A 24710-nucleotide genomic window follows, 5' to 3' on the forward strand; every position below is an offset into this window, starting at 1 on the left:
CTCCCATCTCACGGCCTCCAGCTTCGCCCCTGGATAGACCTCTTTTAGAGCAGACACCGCCTTCATGTAGAGGGCCGCAAAGCGAGCGTCTTGGCAGGCGACGGCTTTCACCTTGCCTTGATGCCACCCTGCGTCCTCACACTTTGGCGGTGGTCCACCGTTCTCCTCCAGTTCCTGTAGGAACCGGTCCTGGAGCTCGTTCTCCACCAGGTGCCATTTGTCGCGAGGGACATGGCCGTCCTCGGCGCCCCTGTCCAGGACACCGATCAGGGTTTTGCCCCTCGCCACCTGAGCGAACGATCGGTTCGTGAGGTGGGTCTTCTCTTGGCTTGTTGGGCTTGGCCTGGCTGATTAGCGGGGTCCTCCGCTGAGCGTTGCCGCTTGTTGGGGGCCTTGGCTGCGCCCTTTCCGGCTTTGGCTGGCTGGAAAAGCGGCAGGATTGAGGAGGCCTACAGCCTCTGCTCCTTTCCTTCGGCTGACGACCTGTAGTTCGGGTCCTCGTTGGACAGGATGAAAGCCGCTCGTCTCCTGTCCTGGTACGACGGCTTTCCTCCCCGTGGTGCAGAGACGCTGCCCGCCGGGGCTCCCATGGGTTCCTCGGTCCCGGTGCGCTTACCCGGGCCCCCCCTCGCTGCGGCTGCTGCCTGAAGACGGTGGACCGACTCAGTCTCCTTCCCCGTCTTCTTTGGACCTGGTTTCCCAGGCGTTGGTGTAGAGGGATTGGCTTGTCCCTCCGGTGCTTTAAGAGGAGTACCAAGCTCCCTTGCGGTGTTGTTAGATTTTATGTTTTTGGTAGATTGCATTTTGTTCCCACGAGTAGGCGGGAAGGGGTTGGTCACCCGAGGCATAGCCCGCTTGCCCCGGGAAGCCGTAATTTAAACTGGAGGTCGGCAGGTCGACTCTGGAGGTATCCAGAGTCCGCATATTAGCGACCGGACACCCCCTCGGCTATGCATATAACAGAGTCACCTTGGATTGGGGTAATTTCACTGAGAGTTTTCTCCTCTCCGCCCGACTACCATTAGCCAGCATCCTGGCACAGACATGACCGTACCAGGACCTGTTCCCAGCCGCCCTCACGGGGAGAGTATAGTCGCACTTCCACCGGTGTGTACAGTTGCGGCGGGTGACGGTTCGCTCGCAACCCTCTGTGTCCTAGGGGTGTGGGACGCAAGCCGCACCGGGTATTCCTAACCGGAGTGGCTGCGCCTCAATTCCGAGTTTACAGTTGTGCGAGCCGACCCGCCATCCGTTTATCCCCCTGTAGCACCCGATGGCTGACGGCTTAAAGTGAAGTTAAATCACAATGATTTGCAGCTTTGGCAAAATATATGGAAGAAAAAATGGAATAATGTAGTTGTAGCTGTGTTATCATATAAATTTCCGAAATTCAATTCTGCTAACTATGACAGCACAACAATATTTGGCGTTGATCTTGGTCCGTTGGTCCTTGACTAAGATGCTGCTGAGGTGCTGCAAAACATTCCCAACGCGGAAAAATTTTATTATTAGGCTGTTAAGCATTGCCTGGTGCATCGATACGGAGGTGAGAACATACGAGAAGTTCATCGCCTGCAGGTGAAGGAAGGGTAAAACGTTGCGGAGAGTCCCTTCAAGAGTTCGTGACGGACATAGAGCTTACAACGAAGCGCCAGCCGATTTTAGAGAAAGTTACAAAATTTGATGCAAACTAGGACGTTCCAAGAAGCAGTCAGACAGTCTTTGTATGCCGTTTTTGATATGCCATCTATAAAAATAATGGTTTTTATCCTTAAGTAGCCGAATACTTATTCCGATTAAATAAGAGGAAAGCGCAAAAATAAAATTACGATTTGTTGTTTATTAAGTGATATCCATAATGTAAGCGAAGTTTGCTTGTCCTTTACATGCCTGAATTGCCGCTCCGAATGCTGAGCGCATCTTCGCTCGGTATACATAGATAAGCAGACGCAAAGCGTATATAACGAAGTGTGAGCTTCGAGAGAACGCTCAACAGGGCAAGCAAAAGCGACGCTTTAACGATCATATGAGTGACATTGAAATTAGTAACAAACAAAATAAACGGCTGAAGGCCAAAAACTCAGTGCTATTTGGCTACGTTCATCGACGAAAATTCATATCTTACGAGCTAAGATGTATCATGGTAATCAAATAACAAGAAAACAAGTATGTTAGTATTCAATGAAAAATGCTACAAAAAAATAGGGCATATGGCAACAAAATCATACCAATCATGGTGTCGAGATTTTGAAACATTACTACCATTACTACATTACTACTATCATGTAAAAGGAGCTTAGTTCAAATGTGGAGACTAGCAATGGGATACGAGTGCAATGGAATAACAAAGGGATAGCAATCATCTCTAAATATATTAATATATTGTAGTTAAAGCTTACCGTCTGAAAAATATTAGTCTTTTAAATGCAAAATTTAACACGTTTTTAAGGAATATTTTTTAAAATAGATATTTTATCTACTTTAAAAACTCAGGAAAAGTATAAAAAAATAAATTTGATTTCGAATATAATCAATAATCTATAGGATATCATAAACTGATTGGACAAAAAACAAATGTTTAAAAAAAGTCATTTTTTTATGAATAAAAATTCGGCGCTCCGACTTTAGCATTGTTTTTAGAACGGTTATTGGCACTTGCATCAATTAATAATGTTACGATTTCTTATAACTTGCAGAAACATTTTCATCGCACGTCGCTGCTAATCAAGGCTTTTAATCATAAATTTCGCCTGGACTTGGAGCTTAACTCGTAAGTTACTATTAACCATTAGGTGGAATATGTACCAATATAAAAAAATTAAAAAATTAGTACAGTAGAAAGAAGTTGTTTGTGGTAACACTATAGTAGTACTACTACCATACTACCTTAACACACAGAAGTCTTGAAACCCGATCTTTGTCATAAAGAAGGAATTTTTCGAAGCTTGTGAAAGTCCTGCAGATCGATCGCAGTAAACTACATATCTGATTTAAATTATGATATATTATGATATCGTACAACTCAATATACTATATTATATATGTAGGCTGGGTATTGCACATTGCGATATTCTCTGACACCCGAGCAGCTATTAAAACATTTTTCTCATTTTCGTCAAAGTCAACTACTGTGAATGACTGCTGTAGTTCTCTTAGTAAGGTCGATGAGCAGTTGGTTCTATTCCTAATATGGGTCATATAGACTCAGTAGGCCGCGTTACTTGTCAGTTACCCGAACCATTACGGGACGCCCACCGGCTGTCAATCCCTCATAACGACTTCTGACAAAGCTGTCGGGAAGAGGAAGAAGAGAAGTTACTTCCCCAAATCTTCTGGTCGGTTCTTTTTCACCGTCAAACCCCAGATAGGCTCTGCCGCAAGACGCGGAAGCGTTTACGAAAAGATGGATGATAGACTATGCAACAAAACTTAACTTTTTCCGCTGTGAGCCAAACCAACTTTTTTTGATAGATTTGGGGCTTTAAAATTGTATAATATATTTTTTTTTTTTGTAATTCTTTTTTTTACATTTAGGCTATACATAACTTAAGTATATTACGCTTGATTGTATTGAATAAAGGTTTAATGTAGCTATAATCGGACCCCAGTACTTTTTAGCTTAAGCTTACCATCTGGAAAATATTTAGATTTCAAGTTCCATTTTGATACATTTTTTCGTTATTTTTTCTCAAAATTTTGACTTTGAAAAATCGGTAAAAGTAAACAAAAATTTATTTTGTTTGTGTTTTCATATTTTTCTTTATTGACTGGTATAATCTATGAATAAAAAGCTAAAGTGCAGCCGTTTGACAAAACCTTCTAACCTTGATAAAACCTTAAATTCCGTTACGTTCCTTCCTAAATGCAATTTTGCAGTTAAAAACTGTTAAAATTACAATAGTTCGGTATTTCTTGTAAAAAAAGGTCATATTTCGAGGGAAGTTATTCAACAGTAAAATTCAAATCACAAATATTATTATTAGTTATTTAAGAAGAGGACGTGAATTAGTAGTTGCTAAAATGTGATAGAGAGAATAATCTGATCGCGATAACTCAACATAAAGTTGACAATGACGATGTCGAAACATCTATTGAACGTTTCATTTTAAAAGCGAAACACATTTGAATACGTTTCTTGTAAAGAGGTTATCTGATTTTGTAACATCTTATTCTTCAAAATTTTTCGATCGCAAGGCTTTTTAACTTCAGAATGGCATAATAATGAAGACTATTAAACTGCTTTAAACATATTTAAAAACTACTAATTGGTTTACAATTCAGACTAGCGAGCTGTTAAACTTAAAAAAGACTATAATCAAATACTGACCAAAAAAGTGGATGAGTTTTAGAAGTTTCTAAACGTCGCAAGAAAATATTCAAGTCAATATCCATTAAATAATACAAAGTCCTATATTAAATACAAATTGGAGTGTTAACTGGCTTGTCTTAAACATATAACTATTCATTCGAATCAGAGCGAAATATAATCTAGCTGCCATAGGTCCATGGGTCAAATATCGTATCTTTATACCCGGTACTCAAAATGAGTATTGGGGTATATTAGATTTGTGGTGAAAATGGATGTATGTATGTCCACAAGGAAGCGTTTCCGACCCCATAAAGTATATACATATATTCTTGATCAGCATCAATAGCCGAGTCGATTGAGCCCTGTCTGTCTGTCCGTCTGTCCGTTCCTATTAGCGCATAGTGCATCGTTGCTCTACAACGACATTTTACATCCGGACTTCTGTGATATGTCACTGTTACAAGAATATTTCAAAACTTTGCCCCGCCCACTTCCGCCTTTACAAAGGGCAAAAATCTGTGGCACCCACAATTTCAAAGATACGAAAAAACAGAAAGAGCAGAATCATAGAGGATGACTGTATCTTCTAGAGTGCAAAATCTGAACCAGATCGTATAATTATTATAGCCAGAATCAAGAAAACAATTTCATTCTCTCTCGCTCTGTCTCTTTCTAACACACAGGATTTATGGTCGGCCTTGCCTATTGCAAAATGTGAGTTCAAGGATCTCAGAGGCTATACGAGCTAAAGCAAACAAATTTGGTATCCACACTACTGTGATATCGGACTTTGACAAGTTAGTTTCAAAATTTCGCCACACCCCCTTCCGCCCCCGCAAAGGACGAAAATCTGGGGCATCCACAAATCTCAGAGATCCCCCTGTTAGATCTCCCTATAAAACCCTATAAGACCATATCTATCAGATTGCTGAATCTGGATCAGATCGGATCATTTTTATAGCCAAACGGCTCCCGCAGCTCCCGACGACACGCTCAGACTGATTTTCTGTCTCTCTCGCACGACCTCTTTGTCGTGTCGTTTAATATTAGCGGCGTCTGCTGGAGAAGGGCCATACGGACTAAGTATCGACTATCGACTAATATCTGACTAAGTTCCCCCCTCTGTACCTCTAAACGTTGTCGAATAGGGCTATTACTTTTAATTTGATTGTTTTAAACATTTTATGACCCTGAGACCTTTGAAAATGGCACTTTTATAAATAAGCGCAACCCTAATATACATAAATTGATTTTGAATGCTAAACATTTTCTAATTCATGATTTCCTTTTATATAAATTTTAAAGTGATTATTTTTGGTTTTGTTTTTATTTTACTTGTATTTCTCTCAATTATATACAAAATTTATTGAGTCGTCGTCAATTTCCCGATATTTTACTCATATTGGCTCGAGCGAACGAAGAGAGTGAGCCGCGGGTTGGCGCACGAGCGAAGCGCATTGCGGTTCGTTTCAAATGTGTTTCCTGTTATTTGGGGGCTGATTTCACAAACGAGCTACATAAACAAAGAATTTCTTTTTAGAGCTATGGTTACATCTTAAGCAAACGAAATCTTTCTATTTATCCCTTGCCCTTTCGCTTATCCAGTTATTTATGGATATTGTCGGGTCAAGCAGCTTAAATATTTTAAATTATTGCCAGTGGTGCGGCCCAAAGGAAATGCATTTTGGTGTTGTCGTTTCCAATGCCGCCACTGCAAAGATCATTTGCTACCGCATATGCGCATGCAGCGGAATTCTTTCGTCTCCTTATGTCGCAATCTCTCGGACTCGGCTTAACAGCGTCCCCGAGCAGCTCTAACGCTCTCGGGCTATCATACGCTCTCGCTCGCGTCTAAGCTTGCTGCATAGGGCCCGGCAATTTGGCCCGTCAGCCCTTGCATGGGCAGTCTTGAGCTAATCGTCCAGCTATTAGACTAACATCCTCGCATCAATCGTTCGCCCCAATCATCCCCATATGTACATACGCGATAAGTTGGTTTACATATGCAAATAAATTGTGAATTATAAACAGCCTCTCGACTTTCATTAACTTCAAATTGCAACAGTTGTTAAAAACGCTTAATAGCTTAACATTTGGTGACCCCGACGTGATTGTGCAATAAATAATCCATCAGTGCAATCACAAACTAATATAGCATTCAAAGATCTTAACTAATTGCCATCTCAACCAGTGTCATCGACCACATAAGTTATCCATACATATATACACCGGCCTCCCCTGCATATTCGGTAGTGCACGGAGCTGTTGGCTTGCGCTTCTCTTTTCGGTCATCTTCCCGCAAGAAACGTTTCTTACACCGGTCGCCTTTGTATATACAGTTCGTACATAGCTGTTCGCTTGCTGGGCTCGGTTCTTGTCGTCTATTGCTCGTGTTACTCTTTGCGATCATCTTCCCGCTAGAGACGTTGGTCTTTCTGCTAACGCTGCCGCTACCATGGAAATTAATGCTGCTAACGAAATTCCAATGACCAGTGAGCAAAACAGGGTGTCTTTTTTGAAGCGTAAGTCAACGGAATTATGCGAGAAAATGAAAAGGTTAGCTACCACTTGGCAGAATGAGTCGTCGGACTGTGACTACTACATGCTCGTGGTAAAGCAACAGCAAGTCGAGAAGTTGATCAGCAAATTTGAGATGTTTCACGGCGAGCTTGAGGAATTGGATCGAAGCGAAATTCACAGGGGTTTGTGTGACATTTTTGAGTCACTTGCAAGCTCGCTGAAGGCGGCGATTATGAGGGAAATGGCTAAGAGTAGCGGCCGCATGCCGTTTCATTCTACCTTGGCTGGAGGAAATACTACGGTTGAGTTTGCCGGCTCGCAATTTCTACCTCACCGTAGACAAGTACCATCCCTGCCTCCAATACAATTGCCGACGTTTAGCGGCGGGTATGCGAACTGGACGGACTTTTATTCAATGTTTGCCACCATCATCGACAGCCATCCGGACTTAACAAACATAGAAAAGCTCCAGCATTTGCGTTCCTGTCTGCGGGATTCGGCATTGGAGACTGTTCGGTCGCTGGAAATCTCAGATGGCAATTATGCTATGGCATTAGATTTGTTGGAAAACAGATTCAATAATCGGCGATTGGTCTTTCAGGCACACATCAATGAGATCTTGGCGCTCCAGGCTGTGGAACCTGGGTCAGTGGTCATGTTTCGGGAGCTTTCAGACAAGTTCAATTCACATATGCGCGCGCTCCAGGGTTTGGGCACCACTGAGCAGATCGCAGGATGCATCGTCGTGCAGGAAATTCTCCGAAAACTGGATCCAGCGAGCCAAGAGAAGTGGGAGGAACGATTCAACGACCCCGCATTCGCAAACTTAATTCCGTCGTGGGAATCTATGGCCTCGTTCTTGGAGCAGCGATGCAGATCATTGGAGACGATGGACTTTTCTATGGCAAGCTATGCGTTGAGCAATCAGGTGGGCAGAAGTAGAAAGCATAATAATTCTAGGTCCACATTGGTTACAACGAACCAAACCGTAGCACGCTGCGCGCTGTGCAACGATGGTGCTCACGAGGTCCAGCACTGCCAGAAGTTTAAAGCGCTGTCCCCCACAAATCGCCATAAAGAAGCCAAGCGGCTTTCGTTGTGTATAAATTGTCTCAGAACAGGGCATCGATTACTTCAGTGCACCTCGAGCAACTGTCGTACCTGCGGGGGTAGACACCATACCCTCCTTCATTTTGGTAGCCCTGAAGATACCGCAGTCCAAGGGAAATCAGCGCCGTATACTCCATCTCAGTCTGCACTGTCTGAGTCTACGCCGTCTGAGCATACCACTGCGCCCTCTACTTCAGCGGCTACCTCGTCTGCCCTTATTGCCCAAGATCTCAGGAATGGTGTTGTTTTACTTGCCACGGCCACGGTCTTAGTCAAAAATCGTTCCGGAGTTTTAGTTCCCTGCCGAGCGTTGCTGGATTCCGGCTCCCAGTTGCATCTAATAACTTCTCGTTTCGCGAATCAGCTTCAGCTTCGAAAAATGAAATCATCGACTGCAGTCTCGGGAATAGGCGACTCTAGCTTCGTCACGGATGGATTTTCGGTCAACGTTAGCCTGCACTCTCGCTCATCGGATTACTCAACTCTCATCACTGCCATTGTAGCCTCTAGCATAACCGATCGACAGCCAAGCTTTGGAATTGACAAAACTGGAACATTCCATCTAACATACCACTAGCTGATCCGGAGTTTTATAAGCCGCAGCGCGTCGATCTGCTAATTGGCGCAAGTCTGTTTTTCGAGCTCCTGTGTGTTGGTCAGGTCAAGCTACTGCCAGGATTGCCTTCAATTCAGAAAACGCGCTTGGGATGGGTCGTGTCTGGAAGTTGTTCGCGTTTAAAAGGTTCCTCGTCGATGGTCTCTCGCGCTCGGGCCGTAGCTGCTGAGGATAATAGTCCAGAGGATCGGCTTGAGGTGCTTCTTCGGAGGTTTTGGGAGGTAGAATTGCATCGAACCAATAGTAAAGTCTACCAAAGAAGAGCTAGATTGTGAAGCACACTTTGTGCAGCATTTCCGTCGACTACATAAAACCGATTATTGTGTTCGGCTGCCAGCAAAATATAATTTGGATCTCCTTGGAGAATCTTACAATCAAGCGCTTCGTAGATTCCTGACCCTTAAGAGAAAGTTAGATCGTCGCCCTGATGTTAAATCTCAGTATGCAGCATTTATAAGGGAGTACCTTGATTTAGGCCATATGTCTCAGGTTCCTGCCCAGTCAATCAGCAACTGCCGATATTTTTTGCCTCACCATTGCGTCATGAAGGTAGATAGTTCTACGACCAAGCTTCGCGTCGTTGTTGATGAATCCGCTTCAACCTCATCTGGATATTCCCTGAACGACGTTTTAATGGCTGGTCCCGTAATCCAACCCAAACTGTTTCATATTCTTGCTCGATTTTGGTCATACGCCGTTGCGATTACGGGAGATATCTGTAAGATGTATCGTTGTGTAAGAGTCTCGACCGAGGATAGCAACTTGCAGTGTATTCTGTGGAGAAACTCCAGGGAAGAAGACTTGCGTGTGTTTCAATTGGACACCGTTACTTATGGGACGAAGCCTGCCTCCTATCTATCTGTGCGAGCGATGCATCAGTTGGCAATAGACGAGCAGATGGCGTTTCCAGTTGGAGCTGAAATCCTTCGCCGTGACTTCTACGTGGATGACTTGATATCTGGAGCCAGCTCGCAGGAGGAGGCTATCCGGATTCGGGAGCAAACTTCTGGAATTTTGTCTAGAGGTCAGTTCAGGTTGAGGAAATGGTGTTCGAACGTCCCTGCTGTGCTGGATGGAGTTCCGGAAGAGGACAAGGAAACATTTTTGAAGTTCGACGATGGCAGCCATGTGACTAAAACTTTAGGACTTGCGTGGGATCCGGTTTCTGATCTACTATTATTTTCGTTCTCGGCCCTTCAATCTTCTTTGAATTCCTGCAGGCGCTCTGTTTTGTCATCCATAGCGCGATTCTACGATCCTCTCGGACTAGCTGGTCCCGTAATTACTAAATCCAAAATCTTTCTCCAGCGTTTGTGCCAAGAGAAGTTGTCCTGGGATGAAAGCCTTCCAGTCGCACTGAACACCGAGTGGCAGGAAATATGCACCAGTTTTGGTCAGATTCGTCGACTTGAATTTCCTCGGCTTGTGCTCCTTCCAGACTCTACGCTGGAAATTCACGGATTTTGCGATGCCAGCATCGAGGCTTATGGTGCATGCATTTATGTCGTGTCCAAGGGTCAGCATTTCAGCAGTCACTTACTTTGTGCCAAATCTCGTGTGGCTCCTTTGAAGACACTTACAGTACAAAAGTTGGAGCTTTGTGGAGCGGAGTTGCTGGCTAGGCTCATATCTGAGATAGCTGGAATGAATGTATTCAAGGGAAGGTGCTACTGTTGGTGTGATTCTGCCGTTGCGCTCTCTTGGATTCGGGACGAGCCGTCAAGATTTCATATTTTTGTTTCAAATAGAGTGTCAACGGTTCAGGAAATGACCGAAAAAATGGAATGGCGCTATGTTCCCACAGCTTTAAACCCAGCCGACATTCTGTCTCGAGGGGCTCATCCGACTGAGCTGAATGAGTCACCTCTTTGGGCTCATGGTCCTCCATTTCTTTGCGGCTCCACAGATGACTGGCCACCCACTGTGCTACCTGATAAGCCAGCCCTTGAACTTCGTCGGAAGGCTCTTCTGGTCAAATCGCCCTACATGGACATTATTGCTGATTCCAAGTATGCGAATTCATTTGCTTCTTTGCAACGCGTTTTCGGATACATTCACAAGTTTTGCAACCGAATTCGGCGCCCCGGACTCACTGTCTCAGACATTGAACATGGAACCCAGGTATTGCTACGACTAGTCCAGCGTACTCAGCTATGGGAGGACATGAAGTCACTGCGGGCAAGGGGAGCAGTCTCCTCATCGAGCTCAATCGCATCGTTATCGCCATTCATGGATCAGTTTGGACTTCTCAGGGTAGATGGTCGACTGAAAAACTCTTCGTTGGATTTTGATCGTCGTCATCCCATCATCTTGCCCAGCAGCAATCCACTGACTCTTGCAATAATCTCCCATTTTCATGAGCGGAATCTGCACGCTGGTCCTCGAGCTTTGCTTGGACTAATTCGATCCCAATATTGGCCTATTGGGGGGAGGAAGACGGTAAACAAGGCAGTAAACAAGTGCGTAAGATGCTTTCGACTGAAGCCCAGGGTATTGGAGCATATTATGGCGGATCTTCCAAAGGAGCGGCTCGATGGTTCTCATGCCTTTGAGATCACAGGCGTGGACTTCTGTGGGCCGTTTTTCTACAAACCGGAGGCACGCAACAAGGCTCCAATCAAGTGCTACGTCTGCGTCTTCATTTGTTTCGCTACCAAGGCTGTTCATCTGGAGCTTATAAAGGACTTATCCACAGTTGCTTTTCTACATGGACTAAAGCGCTTCATATGTACCAGACGGAAGCCGCGGCAAATTTGGTCAGACAACGCAACCAATTTTGTCGGCGCTAAGAATGAGCTGATGGAATTAAAGCGCCTGGTCCTCAGCGATGACCATCAGAAGGCACTGCTGGATTTTTGCTTGGTCGAGGCTATAGACTGGCATTTCATTCCTCCGCGCTCCCCTCATTTTGGTGGTCTATGGGAGGCTGCAGTGAAGACGGCCAAGTACCACTTCTACCGTGCGATAGGCAACTCGGTTCTTGGATTTGACGAGCTGCGTACGCTGTTGTGCCACATCACGGCAGTGATTAATTCAAGACCTTTAGTTTCAATTTCAGAGAGCCCTGCCGATCTAGATGTTCTAACTCCAGCGCATTTCTTGAATGGTGGCCCTCCTGCTTCGTTCGCTGAGCCTGACGTCACGCAGCTAAACTTCGATCGCCTGGACGGCTGGCAGCGCGTTTCGTACCTGCAGCAGCTCTTTTGGTCCCGGTGGAAGGAGGAGTACATAACGTCACTGCAGCAGCGCTCAAAGTGGCGCACTGCGAAGCCTAGTTTAGCAGTCGCAGATGTGGTTCTTGTCAAGGATGAGAATCTTCCTCCCATGAAGTGGCCACTGGCGAGAGTGGTCGAGCTTTTGCCTGGACGAGATGGCGTTTCCCGAGTTGCTGTGCTGAAGACGTCATCTGGAATCACCAAGCGCGCCGTCAACAAGCTGTGCCTGCTGCCCCTTAAAGATGCTGTTGAAAGTCAGGCTTCCAACGGGGGGAGTATGTCTGGTCAAGCAGCTTAAATATTTTAAATTATTGCCAGTGGTGCGGCCCAAAGGAAATGCATTTTGGTGTTGTCGTTTCCAATGCCCCCACTGCAAAGATCATTTGCTACCGCATATGCGCATGCAGCGGAATTCTTTCGTCTCCTTATGTCGCAATCTCTCGGACTCGGCTTAACAGCGTCCCCGAGCAGCTCTAACGCTCTCGGGCTATCATACGCTCTCGCTCGCGTCTAAGCTTGCTGCATAGGGCCCGGCAATTTGGCCCGTCAGCCCTTGCATGGGCAGTCTTGAGCTAATCGTCGCAGCTATTAGACTAACATCCTCGCATCAATCGTTCGCCCCAATCATCCCCATATGTACATACGCGATAAGTTGGTTTACATATGCAAATAAATTGAGAATTATAAACAGCCTCTCGACTTTCATTAACTTCAAATTGCAACAGTTGTTAAAAACGCTTAATAGCTTAACAGATATATTATATCTTTAATCTGAGAATTGTGAAAAATTATCTTTCCAGTCTAAATACATAACGAGGTTTATCGTATAACATTATATTTAGCCTTTGCTTACTTCTGCTACAGAAAACTTCTATTCCATATAGTAGTAACGTCGTCAGATAGGTTTTGGGTATCATTAGTTTTAAGTCTTGCGGTATGAAATCTTTTGTGGGGTATAGTTGGCTGAGTAATCTATAAGTTTTCCCCATCGCCTTTCGTAAATGGCCAACTCAATGAGCTGTTGATAGATGCGTTGTCGAGATTAAGCTTTTCACGCTCACTACAGTAGACCCCGCCTCCCACGCGGCCGTCTAACTTTGAGCCATCAGTGTAGAAGTGGACCGCATTTGCAAGTCATGGTTCGCCCATCTACCAGTCCTCCCTAGGTGGGATTGATACTTAGAAAGGCGCCGAGAGGTGATCACTGGGGATACAATAACCTGTCCTCTTCTGTAATTGCGGGAGTCTCGTCAGGATTCCCGACTGCCGACCGCGGACGCTTTCCACAGTTTGGCTTCTCTCATTCTCAGCGTGGAAAATGTTGCCACCTTTTTTCCCATGAGATCTACGGGGAGGAGATCCAGCACTGTATCCAGGGCTTCCCCTGGAGTAGTGCGTAGCCCGCCAGTTATGCACAGATCTGCCATGCGTTGAACTCTACTGAGTTTGTTGAGACATGTTATATTATCTAGGGCTGGCCACCATACTACCACTCCATAGAGCATGATTGGTCGTATGATGGCGGTGTAAAGCCACCGAAGAACACCAGGACCGTATAGAATCAGTACAGAAAAACTTCTTACTCTTTGCTCTGCGGGGCCTTAAGTGGGATGCGGGTGTGAGACTCCCATCTTACTCTAGTAGACTGCTATTAGTAAACCTCCCATCCTTAGTTAAACGTAGAAAAATGCTTGGTGTGATTTTTATGCACAACTTGATCAGGGGTGACATAGACAGCCCTGATCTGTTGAGCCGCATAAACTTCACGATTCCTATTAGACTGACTAGAAATTTTATACCGTTGTTCCTTCCACTTTGTAGATCGAATTATTCCTTGCATGAACCGTTTAGGGTCTTATGCTCGGACTATAATTCCATCTACCATATTATATCCACCACTAATTCTCTTCCTCTTATTAAGTTACTTATACTGTAGTGGTATTTGTATTTTGAAGGCATGCCTAGCTCTCTTAGTAATTTTAGTGCTAATTTTGTCTAATAGTTATCTTTCCTGCATGCTCGCGTAACAGCCTTCTGCTGGTTTCAGACGGGCCACTTGACAGTGCAGTAATTGCATCGCCTCTTGCAAGATGCAGTTATTGCATGTCAACGTCCAAGAGAAAAAAACTATATACGGGGTCATTCCCCATTTTATTCCGATTGCCCTTCTGCATGTACAAAGGGCCACTGTGTCCTTTTTTACTCTATCCTCTATGCTCAGTTTCCAATCGAGCTTTCTGTCGAGGATTAGGCCTATTTGCCTACTTAGCATTGTTGCTAAATGCTAGCGCTTCCCCATAGGGTTTTGGGCAAGTCAGTGCCGGAACTTGTGCTTTTCACTAGGAAGTACAAAGTTCCGGCACTGACGGATTAGCACCAAGTACGCATTCTGCCCATTTTAACATCTTCATGAGTGTATTTGTCAAGCACTCACACAACGTCTGCGGAAATTTACCGGATACTATGGCAACATCGTCCGCATACGCCATTACACGGCCGCCACCCCCCTCTATCTCCTGCAGAATTTCGTTCACTGCCACGTTCCTTAGGAGGGGCGAGAGGACTCCGCCCTACGGTGTGCCTCTGCTGACAAATCTGGTGGACGTTGACGTCCAGATCTGAGTCTGAGATCAGACTGGGCAGAATACTCGCCGTGCGATGCATTCCCAGGAGCCGTTCCATCGTCTTCAGTAGGAAAGACGATAGACTTATGGATCTGATATCTTTGGGGGCAGTATGTGAGGGCTTGACTGCCTTGGAAATAAAAACGACTCGTAATTCCTCGTAAATTATTTATTTGTCTTCGAGAGAACTTATTGACTCCTTCTCGATTTCGCTACAGAACTTACGCCACGAGACGCGCTTGGCTTTCCTAAGTTCTTTATTATAACTTAACAGACTGACATTTCCGCTCAATGTTCTCAGCCTTAGCTTTGCCAGTTTAGGAGTCCACCACTCAGGTTTCTTCCTCTTCAGGTGGAGTCTCAAGGAGAGCACGACAGAGGTGGTCTGAGTACCGCGTCCAGTTTGACCGCCTGATGTTCCGGAATTGAACTGGTGTCGGTAGGGAAAAAGATAATTCAATTTCCACGTACCTGTGGTCCGATACAGAGTGTTCTTCCAGAACCCTCCAGGATACGATGTACCCTTGTATCTCATGAGAGGCAAGCGTGAGGTTCAGGACCTCCTTGCGGTTTGTAATAATGAAGGCGGGATCACTCCCCCGATTTAATAAGACCATCTTTCGTAAGTGTCAGTGCTTCCCACTGACTGTGATATGCGTTGACGTCGCACCCTACGATTAGGCCGGTGTCCTTGGCCTTGCAGTCAGCGATTAGCGCCCGGAGCGTATGTGCAGGGGGGTCGGGCTGGTCGTGACCCATGCACGTGGAGCAGATCCTCCGGGTGGCAGCAAGGCAGAGTGAAAGCCATCGCCTTGCCAGCTTTGGCTGGCTGGTAGTCGGTCAGGACAGTTTTGGCTCATCGCCGCGATTCAATTCCTTGGTTAGACGCCAGGAACACCGGGTCATCGTTTCCCTGCAACTTGGGCCTATCTTTCGAGGCAGAAACGCCACTTACCGGGGTTTTCAAGGGGTCCCCGGCCCCAAGGGGTCTGCCAACCGCGATATCGCTCTGCATGGCAGCCACCCCGGTAACCGGGTCGCCCGGTTGCGCTTTCTTCGCTCAGTGTATTCCAGTACCTCTATTACTGATGCTAATACTAATTAGCTACTGTTTGACAACTTTTTTCCATACCTGGCCAACATCATGAAACTTATTTAGGACAGCTGTCCCTGTCATGGAATTTTTAACATTTTCATATAGTTCAGGGTTCAATCTTTTTACCTTAAACAGTTCTTTTGCTGCCAAAAATTTGGCTTTGTATGCAGGAGCAGTATTCCTTCAAGAACAAAGATGAGGTGCTGCGGCGTGGCCGGAGTGACACACTTAAATCTCCTTAGTGCACTCGCTTGGCAACTATCATGAAATTTGTATTTCCTATATACACTGAGTATTCTTGTTTTGCCCGTACCAAGCATTTGCAAACATTTACCGCTAATCTACGGACTTGATATGACTTGATATGAGTAATGGCCTGCAAGAATTATTTTTTCTCTCTTCTTTTTTTCTTCCGTTGCCCTTTTGATATGAGTAAGATCTGGTCGGATGAAAGTAATTTAAATCAACAAAAACATAAAGTTTGACCTTAATCATAGAGTTTAGTGTCTTATCGAATACTTCGATTGAGGAGATGGGTCTGTAGTTTCTGTAGTTACTTATTTTTTTGCCTTTTTTTGGAATCGCTGTGATTTTATTTATTCTATTATTTAAACTCGTTTAAACATTTTTTTTATACGCCCAATACTCATTTTGGGGTACCATGGGATATTGGGGTATATTAGATTTGTGGTGAAAATGGATGTGTGTAACGTCCAAAAGGAGTCGTTTCCGACCCCATAAAGTATATATATTCTTGATCAGCATCAATAGCCGAGTCGATTGAGCCCTGTCTGTTTGTCCGTCTGTCCGTCCCTTTCAACGCCTAGTGCTCAAAGACTATAAGAGCTAGAGCAACGACGTTTTATATACGGACTTCTGTGATATGTCACTGCTACAAGTATATTTCAAAACTTTGCCCCGCCCACTTCCGCCCACTTCCACAAATTCAAAGAGAAAACTGAAAACGCAGAATCGTAGAGGATGATTATATCTTCCAGAGTGCAAAACCTGAACCAGATCGTGTAATTATTATAGCCAGAATCAAGAAAATAATTTCATTCTTTCTCGCTCTGTCTCTCTCTAACACACAGGTTTCATGGTCGGCTTTGCCAATTGCAAAATATGAGTTCAAGGATCTCAGAACCTATAAGAGCTGGACCAACCAAATTTGGTATCCACACTCCTGTGATATCGGACCTTCACCGTTTTGTGTCAAAATTTCGATACACCCCCTTCCGCCCCCGCAAAGGACGAAAATCTGGAGCATCCACAAATCTCAGAGACTATTAACGCTAGAGTAACCAAATTTGGTATCCGCACTCTTGTTAGATCTCACTATAAAACGTATATCTCAAAATTTCGCCCCACCCTCTTCCGCCCCCACAAAGAACGAAAATCTGTTGCATCCACAATATTGCAGATACGAGAAAACTAAAAACGCACAATCATAGAGTATAACCATATCTATCAGATTGCTGAATCTGGATCAGATCAGACAATTTTTATAGCCAAAAGGAACAAATCAATTTGCAGTGGCTATGCAGCGCCCGACGTCACGCTCAGTCTGATTTTTTGTCTCTCTCGCACGCACTCTTTGTCGTGTCGTTTAATATTCGCGGCGTCTGCCGGAGGAGAGCCATACTGACTAAGTATCGGGTATAAATGTAGAGTTGCGGTGTCCGCAGCAACTCACAACGTTCCCCCTCGTTTTCATTCAGGATTAAGGACTCTGATCATATCATCCGTCATTTTATCTCTACCACCGGCTATTTTCTGTCCTTTATCTAGAACCTTGACTAAATATTTCATAGTCTCTCCCGAGTTTTGACTATTTACATAAGTACAGATTTTTTTTATTTGAGCGTATTTCTTCTGCGGGATCCTCTTTTTAATCTAGGTATTCAGACGCTGTGTTCAAGTCGAATCTTAGTCCTAATCCTAATCTATTCGTTCTAAATTTGTTTAAAACCTCCAAGTTTGTTGTTCATCAAGCTGATCAACTAGCATACCTTTCAGATTTTGCCCTTTTCACAGCTTTGAGATTGTTCTCGAAACAGGATACGTGTCTATCTCTTAGTTGTGCTTCTGGATTAAAAATACTATGGCCGGATAAAGTCATATCGTGACATGGGCACTATGTTATTAGACTCGTTTACCGAAGACCAAACAGTACCTGGCATGTAAAAGTCACCAAGAACAATCATGTGATCTTTATCTGATAACGAGGTAGAATCCGTTTTTATAGCAGCCATGTGCTGCTCGTATATTGAGATATCCGAGGATTGCCAAACATACGAGCAATTAATGAAGATGGAAAAGGCAGGAGCATCAGTTTTACACGCAAAAATTCCAATTCTTGTTGAACCTTGACTGTGAAGTGTTCCCAAGTGAAGTTTGAGTCCACTGCAATCAGAACGCCTCCTGCACGTCGAGACGAACGGTCCTTTCTAAAAGTTGTGTACCGACCTGCGAAAACTTCGGAACAAAGAATGTCCGGTTTTAACCAGGTCTCGGTAAACAGAATAACGTGGAATGAAAATATGTCACTATCCGGAAAAAGAGTGCTAAGCTTATTATGTAAGCCTCTCACATTCTGATAGGTTACTGCAAGAGAAACGAGGGGGAACGTTGTGAGTTGCTGCGGACACCGCAACTCTACAGTTATACCCGATACTTAGTCAGTATGGCTCTCCTCCGGCAGACGCCACTAATATTAAACGACACGACAAAGAGTGCGTGCGAGAGAGACAGAAAATCAGTCTGAGCGTGACGTCGGGCGCTGCGTAGCCAGTGCAAATTGATTTGTTCCTTTTGGGTATAAAAATGATCCGATCTGATCCAGATTCAGCAGTCTGATAGATATGGTCATTATCTATGATTCTGCGTTTTTAGTTTTCTCGAATCTGCAATATTGTGGATGCAACAGATTTTCGTCCTTTGTGGGGGCGAAAAAGGGTGGGGCGAAATTCTGAGATATACGTTTTTTAGTGAGATCTAACAGAAGTGCGGATACCAAATTTGGTTACTCTAGCCTTAATAGTCTCTGAGATTTGTGGATGCCCCAGATTTTCGTCCTTTGCGGGGGCGGAAGGGGGTGTGGCGAAATTTGGACACGAAACGGTCAAGGTCCGATATCACAGGAGTGTGGATACCAAATTTGGTTGCTCTGGCTCTTATAGGTTCTGAGATCCTTGAACTCATATTTTGCAATTGGCAAAGCCGACCATGAAACCTGTGTGTTAGAGAGAGACAGAGCGAGAAAGAATGAAATTGTTTTCTTGATTCTGGCTATGATAATTATACGATCTGGTTCAGGTTTTACACTCTAGAACATATAGTCATCCTCTACGATTCTGCGTTTTTGGTTTTATCGTATCTTTAAAAATGTGGATGCCACAGATTTTCGTCCTTTGTGGGGGCGGAAGTGGGCGGGGCGAAGTTTTGAAATATTTTTGTAGCAGTGACATATCACAGAAGTCTGGATCCAAAACAACGTTGCTCTAGCTCTTATAGTCTTTGAGTCTGATCAAGAATATATATACTTTATGGGGTCGGAAACGATTCCTTCTGGACGTTACACACATCCACTTTTACCACAAATCTAATATACCCCAATACTCATTTTGAGTATCGGGTATAAAAATTAGTTTTTTGAAAGGTTAGAAATAGATCGCGAAGATGAGGATAGCCTTATACTCTTTCACCACTAAATGCTCCGGCCAAAATTTGGCAGGGGAGACGAATATCTTAAATGAAGCTTATTGCATAAGAAAAGTTAAACTTATCCACCTTTAAATCAACGTGTTTTTTTTTGCTTTGTATAAAAGCAGTTACATCAATAAATGTAGGCCAGGGGCCAGCCGTGAGAAAACAAATTTCGTCTTTGGTTGAACGTTTCTGATTATCCGTTTAATTATACCCGATACTCAAAATGAGTATTGGGGTATATTAGATTTGTGGTAAAAGTGGATGTGTGTAACGTCCAGAAGGAATCGTTTCCGACCCCATAAAGTATATATATTCTTGATCAGACTCAAAGACTATAAGAGCTAGAGCAACGTTGTTTTGGATCCAGACTTCTGTGATATGTCACTGCTACAAAAATATTTCAAAACTTCGCCCCGCCCACTTCCGCCCCCACAAAGGACGAAAATCTGTGGCATCCACATTTTTAAAGATACGATAAAACCAAAAACGCAGAATCGTAGAGGATAACTATATGTTCTAGAGTGTAAAACCTGAACCAGATCGTATAATTATCATAGCCAGAATCAAGAAAACAATTTCATTCTTTCTCGCTCTGTCTCTCTCTAACACACAGGTTTCATGGTCGGCTTTGCCAATTGCAAAATATGAGTTCAAGGATCTCAGAACCTATAAGAGCCAGAGCAACCAAATTTGGTATCCACACTCCTGTGATATCGGACCTTGACCGTTTCGTGTCCAAATTTCGCCACACCCCCTTCCGCCCCCGCAAAGGACGAAAATCTGGGGCATCCACAAATCTCAGAGACTATTAAGGCTAGAGTAACCAAATTTGGTATCCGCACTTCTGTTAGATCTCACTAAAAAACGTATATCTCAGAATTTCGCCCCACCCTTTTTCGCCCCCACAAAGGACGAAAATCTGTTGCATCCACAATATTGCACATTCGAGAAAACTAAAAACGCACAATCATAGATAATGACCATATCTATCAGATTGCTGAATCTGGATCAGATCAGATCATTTTTATAGCCAAAAGGAACAAATCAATTTGCACTGGCTACGCAGCCCCCGACGTCACGCTCAGACTGATTTTCTGTCTCTCTCGCACGCACTCCTTGTCGTGTCGTTTAATATTAGCGGCGTCTGCCGGAGGAGAGCCATACTGACTTAGTATCGGGTATAACTGTAGAGTTGCGGTCTCCGCAGCAACTCACAACGTTCCCCCTCGTTTTAAAATACGCTTGTTTCAGTTTAAATGCAGGAGTCTATGCAGAAAATTTGGTTGCTCTAGGCTCAGATTCCTTCTGGCTGCTGCATATGTACATTTGCACGAATCTAATATATTCATACATATATATATACGTATTCATATTCATATACTTATTGAGTTCCTGATATAAAAAATAATCAAAAGCGAATCACAAAGCTTCATTGGATCGACGATTAAGTGTATTAAAAGCTTAACCACCGCATAGCTAGTGTTCCTTTTAAGTCTCAGTTTGACTATCAGTTATAAGTTGAATTATGTTTAGATAATTATAAGTTGGAAATAGTTATTATGAGAACTCTTTTTATATATTTTACAGGCAACTTCTTTCACCCAATATACAGCAAAAGCACTATCATGTTGGAGGATATCTTGTGGACGGAAACCGGCATGTGAGTTGAAGTTTAAATCTCATGGATATGTTCTGTAGAACTACTATACTGGCTTAAAGCAGTGGTTGGCATGGATCTATCTCATGAGCATAGAAAAGTGATATGCTGCTACGCTGCCAGCAAACGTACTCTGTTCAAAAGTGATCGACACCAATACAATAGCGTGTACATTAGAGTGTCCCTTATTTGTTATGAAAGTAAAAATTCAACACGCATACCCTCTATTTTTTTACTACAAAAAATATATTTTGCTTTTTAAATTACATTAAACCGTGCCGTATTGTGTTAGACGCTGTGATTTGAACCACACATTCATTATACCCGATACTCAAAATAAGTATAGGGGTATATTAGATTTGTGGTGAAAATGGATGTGTGTAACGTTCAGAAAGAAGCGTTTCCGACCCCATAAAGTATATATATTCTTGATCAGCATCAATAGCCGAGTCGATGGAGCCATGTCTTTCTGTCCGTCTAACCGTCTGTTCGTCCCTATGACAAAGGACGAAGATCTGTGGCATCCACAATTTTGAAGATTCGAGAAAATTAAAAACCCAAATCAAAGAAAATTACCATCTCTACCAGATAGCCGAATCTTGATCAGATCGATTTTTATTATAGCCAAAAGTAAGAAATAAATTTGCAGTGCAATTGCAATTTACAGACGACATACTCAGACACGTTTTTTGTCTCTACCGCACGCACTCTTTATCGCTCAATGTAGCCCTACTGACTATGTATCGGGTATAAATGTAGAGTTGCGGTCGCAGCAGCAACTCACAAAGTTCCCCCTCGCTTTACATTTACAAACTTAATATATAATCCTTATTTGAATTTTATTTATCAATATTAAATATACATGTAAGATATTATTTAGAGTATTCTTTATTCGTATTATTATCGCGGTGGCCTGGTATGTGTGATTAAAATAGTTCTTAAGGTTAAGGCTTATTTCTGCTGAATTTCTGCTGCTGCTTGAGTCGCGTCCGTATGCTCCTGTTCTCTCTTTCGACTGCCTTTTTTGGTTTCTCTTCTTCTCTGCTGTTGCTGCTTATCAGCTGTTCATCTGCTGCCGTTATTACTGCTGTTGTTCTGCTGTCCATCTGCTGTTAATCCGCCGTTCCTGCTGTTAACTACTGCTCCTTCAATGGGCCAGCTTGCCATCAGTCCCTGATGACCATGCGTCCTTGTTATCTACAGAAAAGCTCCATAGTTTCATGTTATCGTTGTTCCTTCGACGTCTGCTGCTTTCCGAACATTATAGCATCCGCCTCGTTTTACGTTAGTTATTTCGTATGGTCCTAAAAATTCGCTGACCATCTTTCTTCTGGTTGGAAATTGTGTTCTACGTATAGCCACGAGATTTTCGACCTTTTATCCGGACTCGCATTTCCGCTTTTTATCGAATTGTTCCTTGTATCTGTCCTGGGCCTGCTAAATATTTTCTTTTGTCTCTTGTCGCATCTCCTCTCTCTCGTCTTCAAAATTATCAACCATCTCGTTTTCTATCAACTGAAGTATGTCGCTATCCGGTCTACAACGCATTTTTACCCCGCTCATCAGCTCAAATGGACAACGCTTTGTAGACACATGAACAGTGCTGTTAATAGCCCTCTGAACTCGCGATACGAACTTATACCATCTTCCAGGTTCCTCCGACGACAATTTGGCTCAGAACAGATCGAATTACGCGTTAAATTTGTCCGTTTCCTCTTGGTAACCCTGTGGTGCTTCATACATGTTCTATGTTCCTTTCCTTCACAAATTTCTCAAAGCTCGAAGATGTAAATGCTGCTCCACGATCGCTTACTATACGTGCCGGATTCCAAATACTCAACTTCTTGAGAACTTCGTCTGCTCCTGTTGTTTTTGTGGTAAACATCCACCCGAATTTACGAAAGCTATCAACCATTGCGAATATGTACTTTTAGTGCTTTGAAGTAGCATCCATAGGTTCTTGGTGATCCACATGTATACTATACAGCGGCTGTGATCCCTTGTCGATTTGATGCAGAAATCCCTCTTTTTTGCGAAGCTTTTTGTTGTAGATTATATATATCATACAGTTTTATAAGATCTTCATTACTTTTCCTTCCAGATGTGGAATACAATAACTCTGCTGTGCAGCATGTATTGTTTTTTGTGCGGCAAAGTATCCTGCGTTGTGAGCATCGATTATTATTTCTTTCTCTAATGATTTCGCGAGCAAGTCCGTGCCTTGCACCAACTTGTACACGAGATCAGCTTTCAACTTTAAGTTTTCATAGAGTTTACTTTTCAGAATTTCGAAAACTTCTTTGATCATCTTATCCACCTGCTGGGCTTTCTTAATTCTTGCTGTGACTTCCAACGATACCATCATGACATCCATTGGGTACCTACTAATGCAATCCACATGCTTCAGCCGTTCTCCTGGTCTGTGTTCCACCTCAAGATTGATTCTGGCTATAATAATGATACGATCTGGCTCAGATTCTGCAGTCTAGAAGATACAGTCATTCTCTACGATTCTGCGTTTTCTGTTTTTTCGTATTTTCGAAATTGTGGATGCCACAGAAGTAGGCGGGTCGAAGTTTTGAAATATACTTGTAAAAGTGACATATCATAAAAGTCCTTATCTAAAATTTCACTCCTCTAGCTCTTATAGTCTCTGAGCACTAGGCGCTCAGACGAACAGACGGACAGTCGAACGGACGGACGGACAGACGGAGAGACAGACATGGCTCTATCGACTCGGCTATTGATGCTGATCAAGAATATATATACTTTATGGCTTTAAGAGCTTAAACGCGTTGTCATAAACAAAATCCAAAGCTAAAAATAATCGGCTGGTCCAAAATTTCCTTATATTCTTTGCTCATCCAAATAATTAAAAGCCCAAAATTCATTCTTGTGAACTATTAATGCGTAATCAGTTCCTACTGATCGCAGTTTCGACCAGTCTGCATATTTGGGCTGTCTCCTCAAACCCCCACGTAAGTCGCCTGGCGCCGTGAATTTTGAATTTTTATCATCTGTATTTATAGATACATACTGATTTTTTTAGGTCAGCAGTGCATTTCCACTCAAAATCGAAGCGTCTTATGGCCCACTATTGACTAAGATCTATTCGTACGATTAGAAGCCATCGTAACCATGGTTATGTGGTAACAACGGCCGGCTCACGTGGTGGCCTGCCTTTGTTTTGCACATTGGTTATTATATTCTTTTTCGTGTATATTTTTTGATATTTCATTTTCAGCTTGCTTATCTTTACATTTATTACCATCTAAATAAAACCCTTTATTATATGTGGCACGGTTTTTGGTTTTAGTTTTATTAATTTCTTTATTTCACGTCTGTTCTTTCTTCTTGTCGATCGTCGAATATCACATCAGACTTATCGCAGTATCATATCGCTTAAAACTTATCGCAGTATAATATCGGGATCGGTTAGGGTTAATATCGGTAAGGACTAATATGGGGTTGGTTAGGGTTAATACTTTGTGTTGCCCTACAGCTCGGCCATCCTAACAAATGGATCGCCCTCGATCCTTACAATTGGTTACTTTTGTTATCTACCAGGCAAAAATCATAAAATACAGATTAGTAGCAGATACTTCTACACTGATCACGCCAATACAATTTATATTTCCGAAGTAGACAGGCTTCTATTACACTGTCATACGGAATTTGAGATACTTGATAATTATCAATGTCAGTTATAACATACCGATCATTTGGTAAATATTTTTTTGATGTGTGGTCCTTTAAATTTTGGAATAAATTTCTTATTTGTACTTATCGTAGTGTCAACGTTTCGTACGGGAACAAAGTCTCCTTCTTTAAATTCTATATGTTTCTTAAAAATTG

General features: G+C 43.2%; 1 protein-coding gene across 25 annotated transcripts in view; it reads left to right on the forward strand.

Moving 5' to 3' along the window:
* The window catches only part of LOC108160402 (disintegrin and metalloproteinase domain-containing protein 11), a 551474-nt gene that overhangs the window by 181435 nt on the left and 345329 nt on the right, over nt 1–24710 (forward strand). For all 25 annotated transcript variants that reach the window (XR_004471659.1, XM_033387853.1, XM_033387852.1 and 22 more), the window contains 2 exons: nt 2697–2770; nt 20786–20858. Coding sequence is in view for 24 of the 25 variants with exons in the window: in XM_033387853.1 (XP_033243744.1) it covers nt 2697–2770; nt 20786–20858 (147 nt within the window). In the remaining variant the exon portion in view is untranslated. The remainder of the gene's footprint in view (nt 1–2696; nt 2771–20785; nt 20859–24710) is intronic.

Source organism: Drosophila miranda, chromosome XR, assembly GCF_003369915.1.
Source record: "Drosophila miranda strain MSH22 chromosome XR, D.miranda_PacBio2.1, whole genome shotgun sequence".
Classification (NCBI taxonomy): domain Eukaryota; kingdom Metazoa; phylum Arthropoda; class Insecta; order Diptera; family Drosophilidae; genus Drosophila; species Drosophila miranda.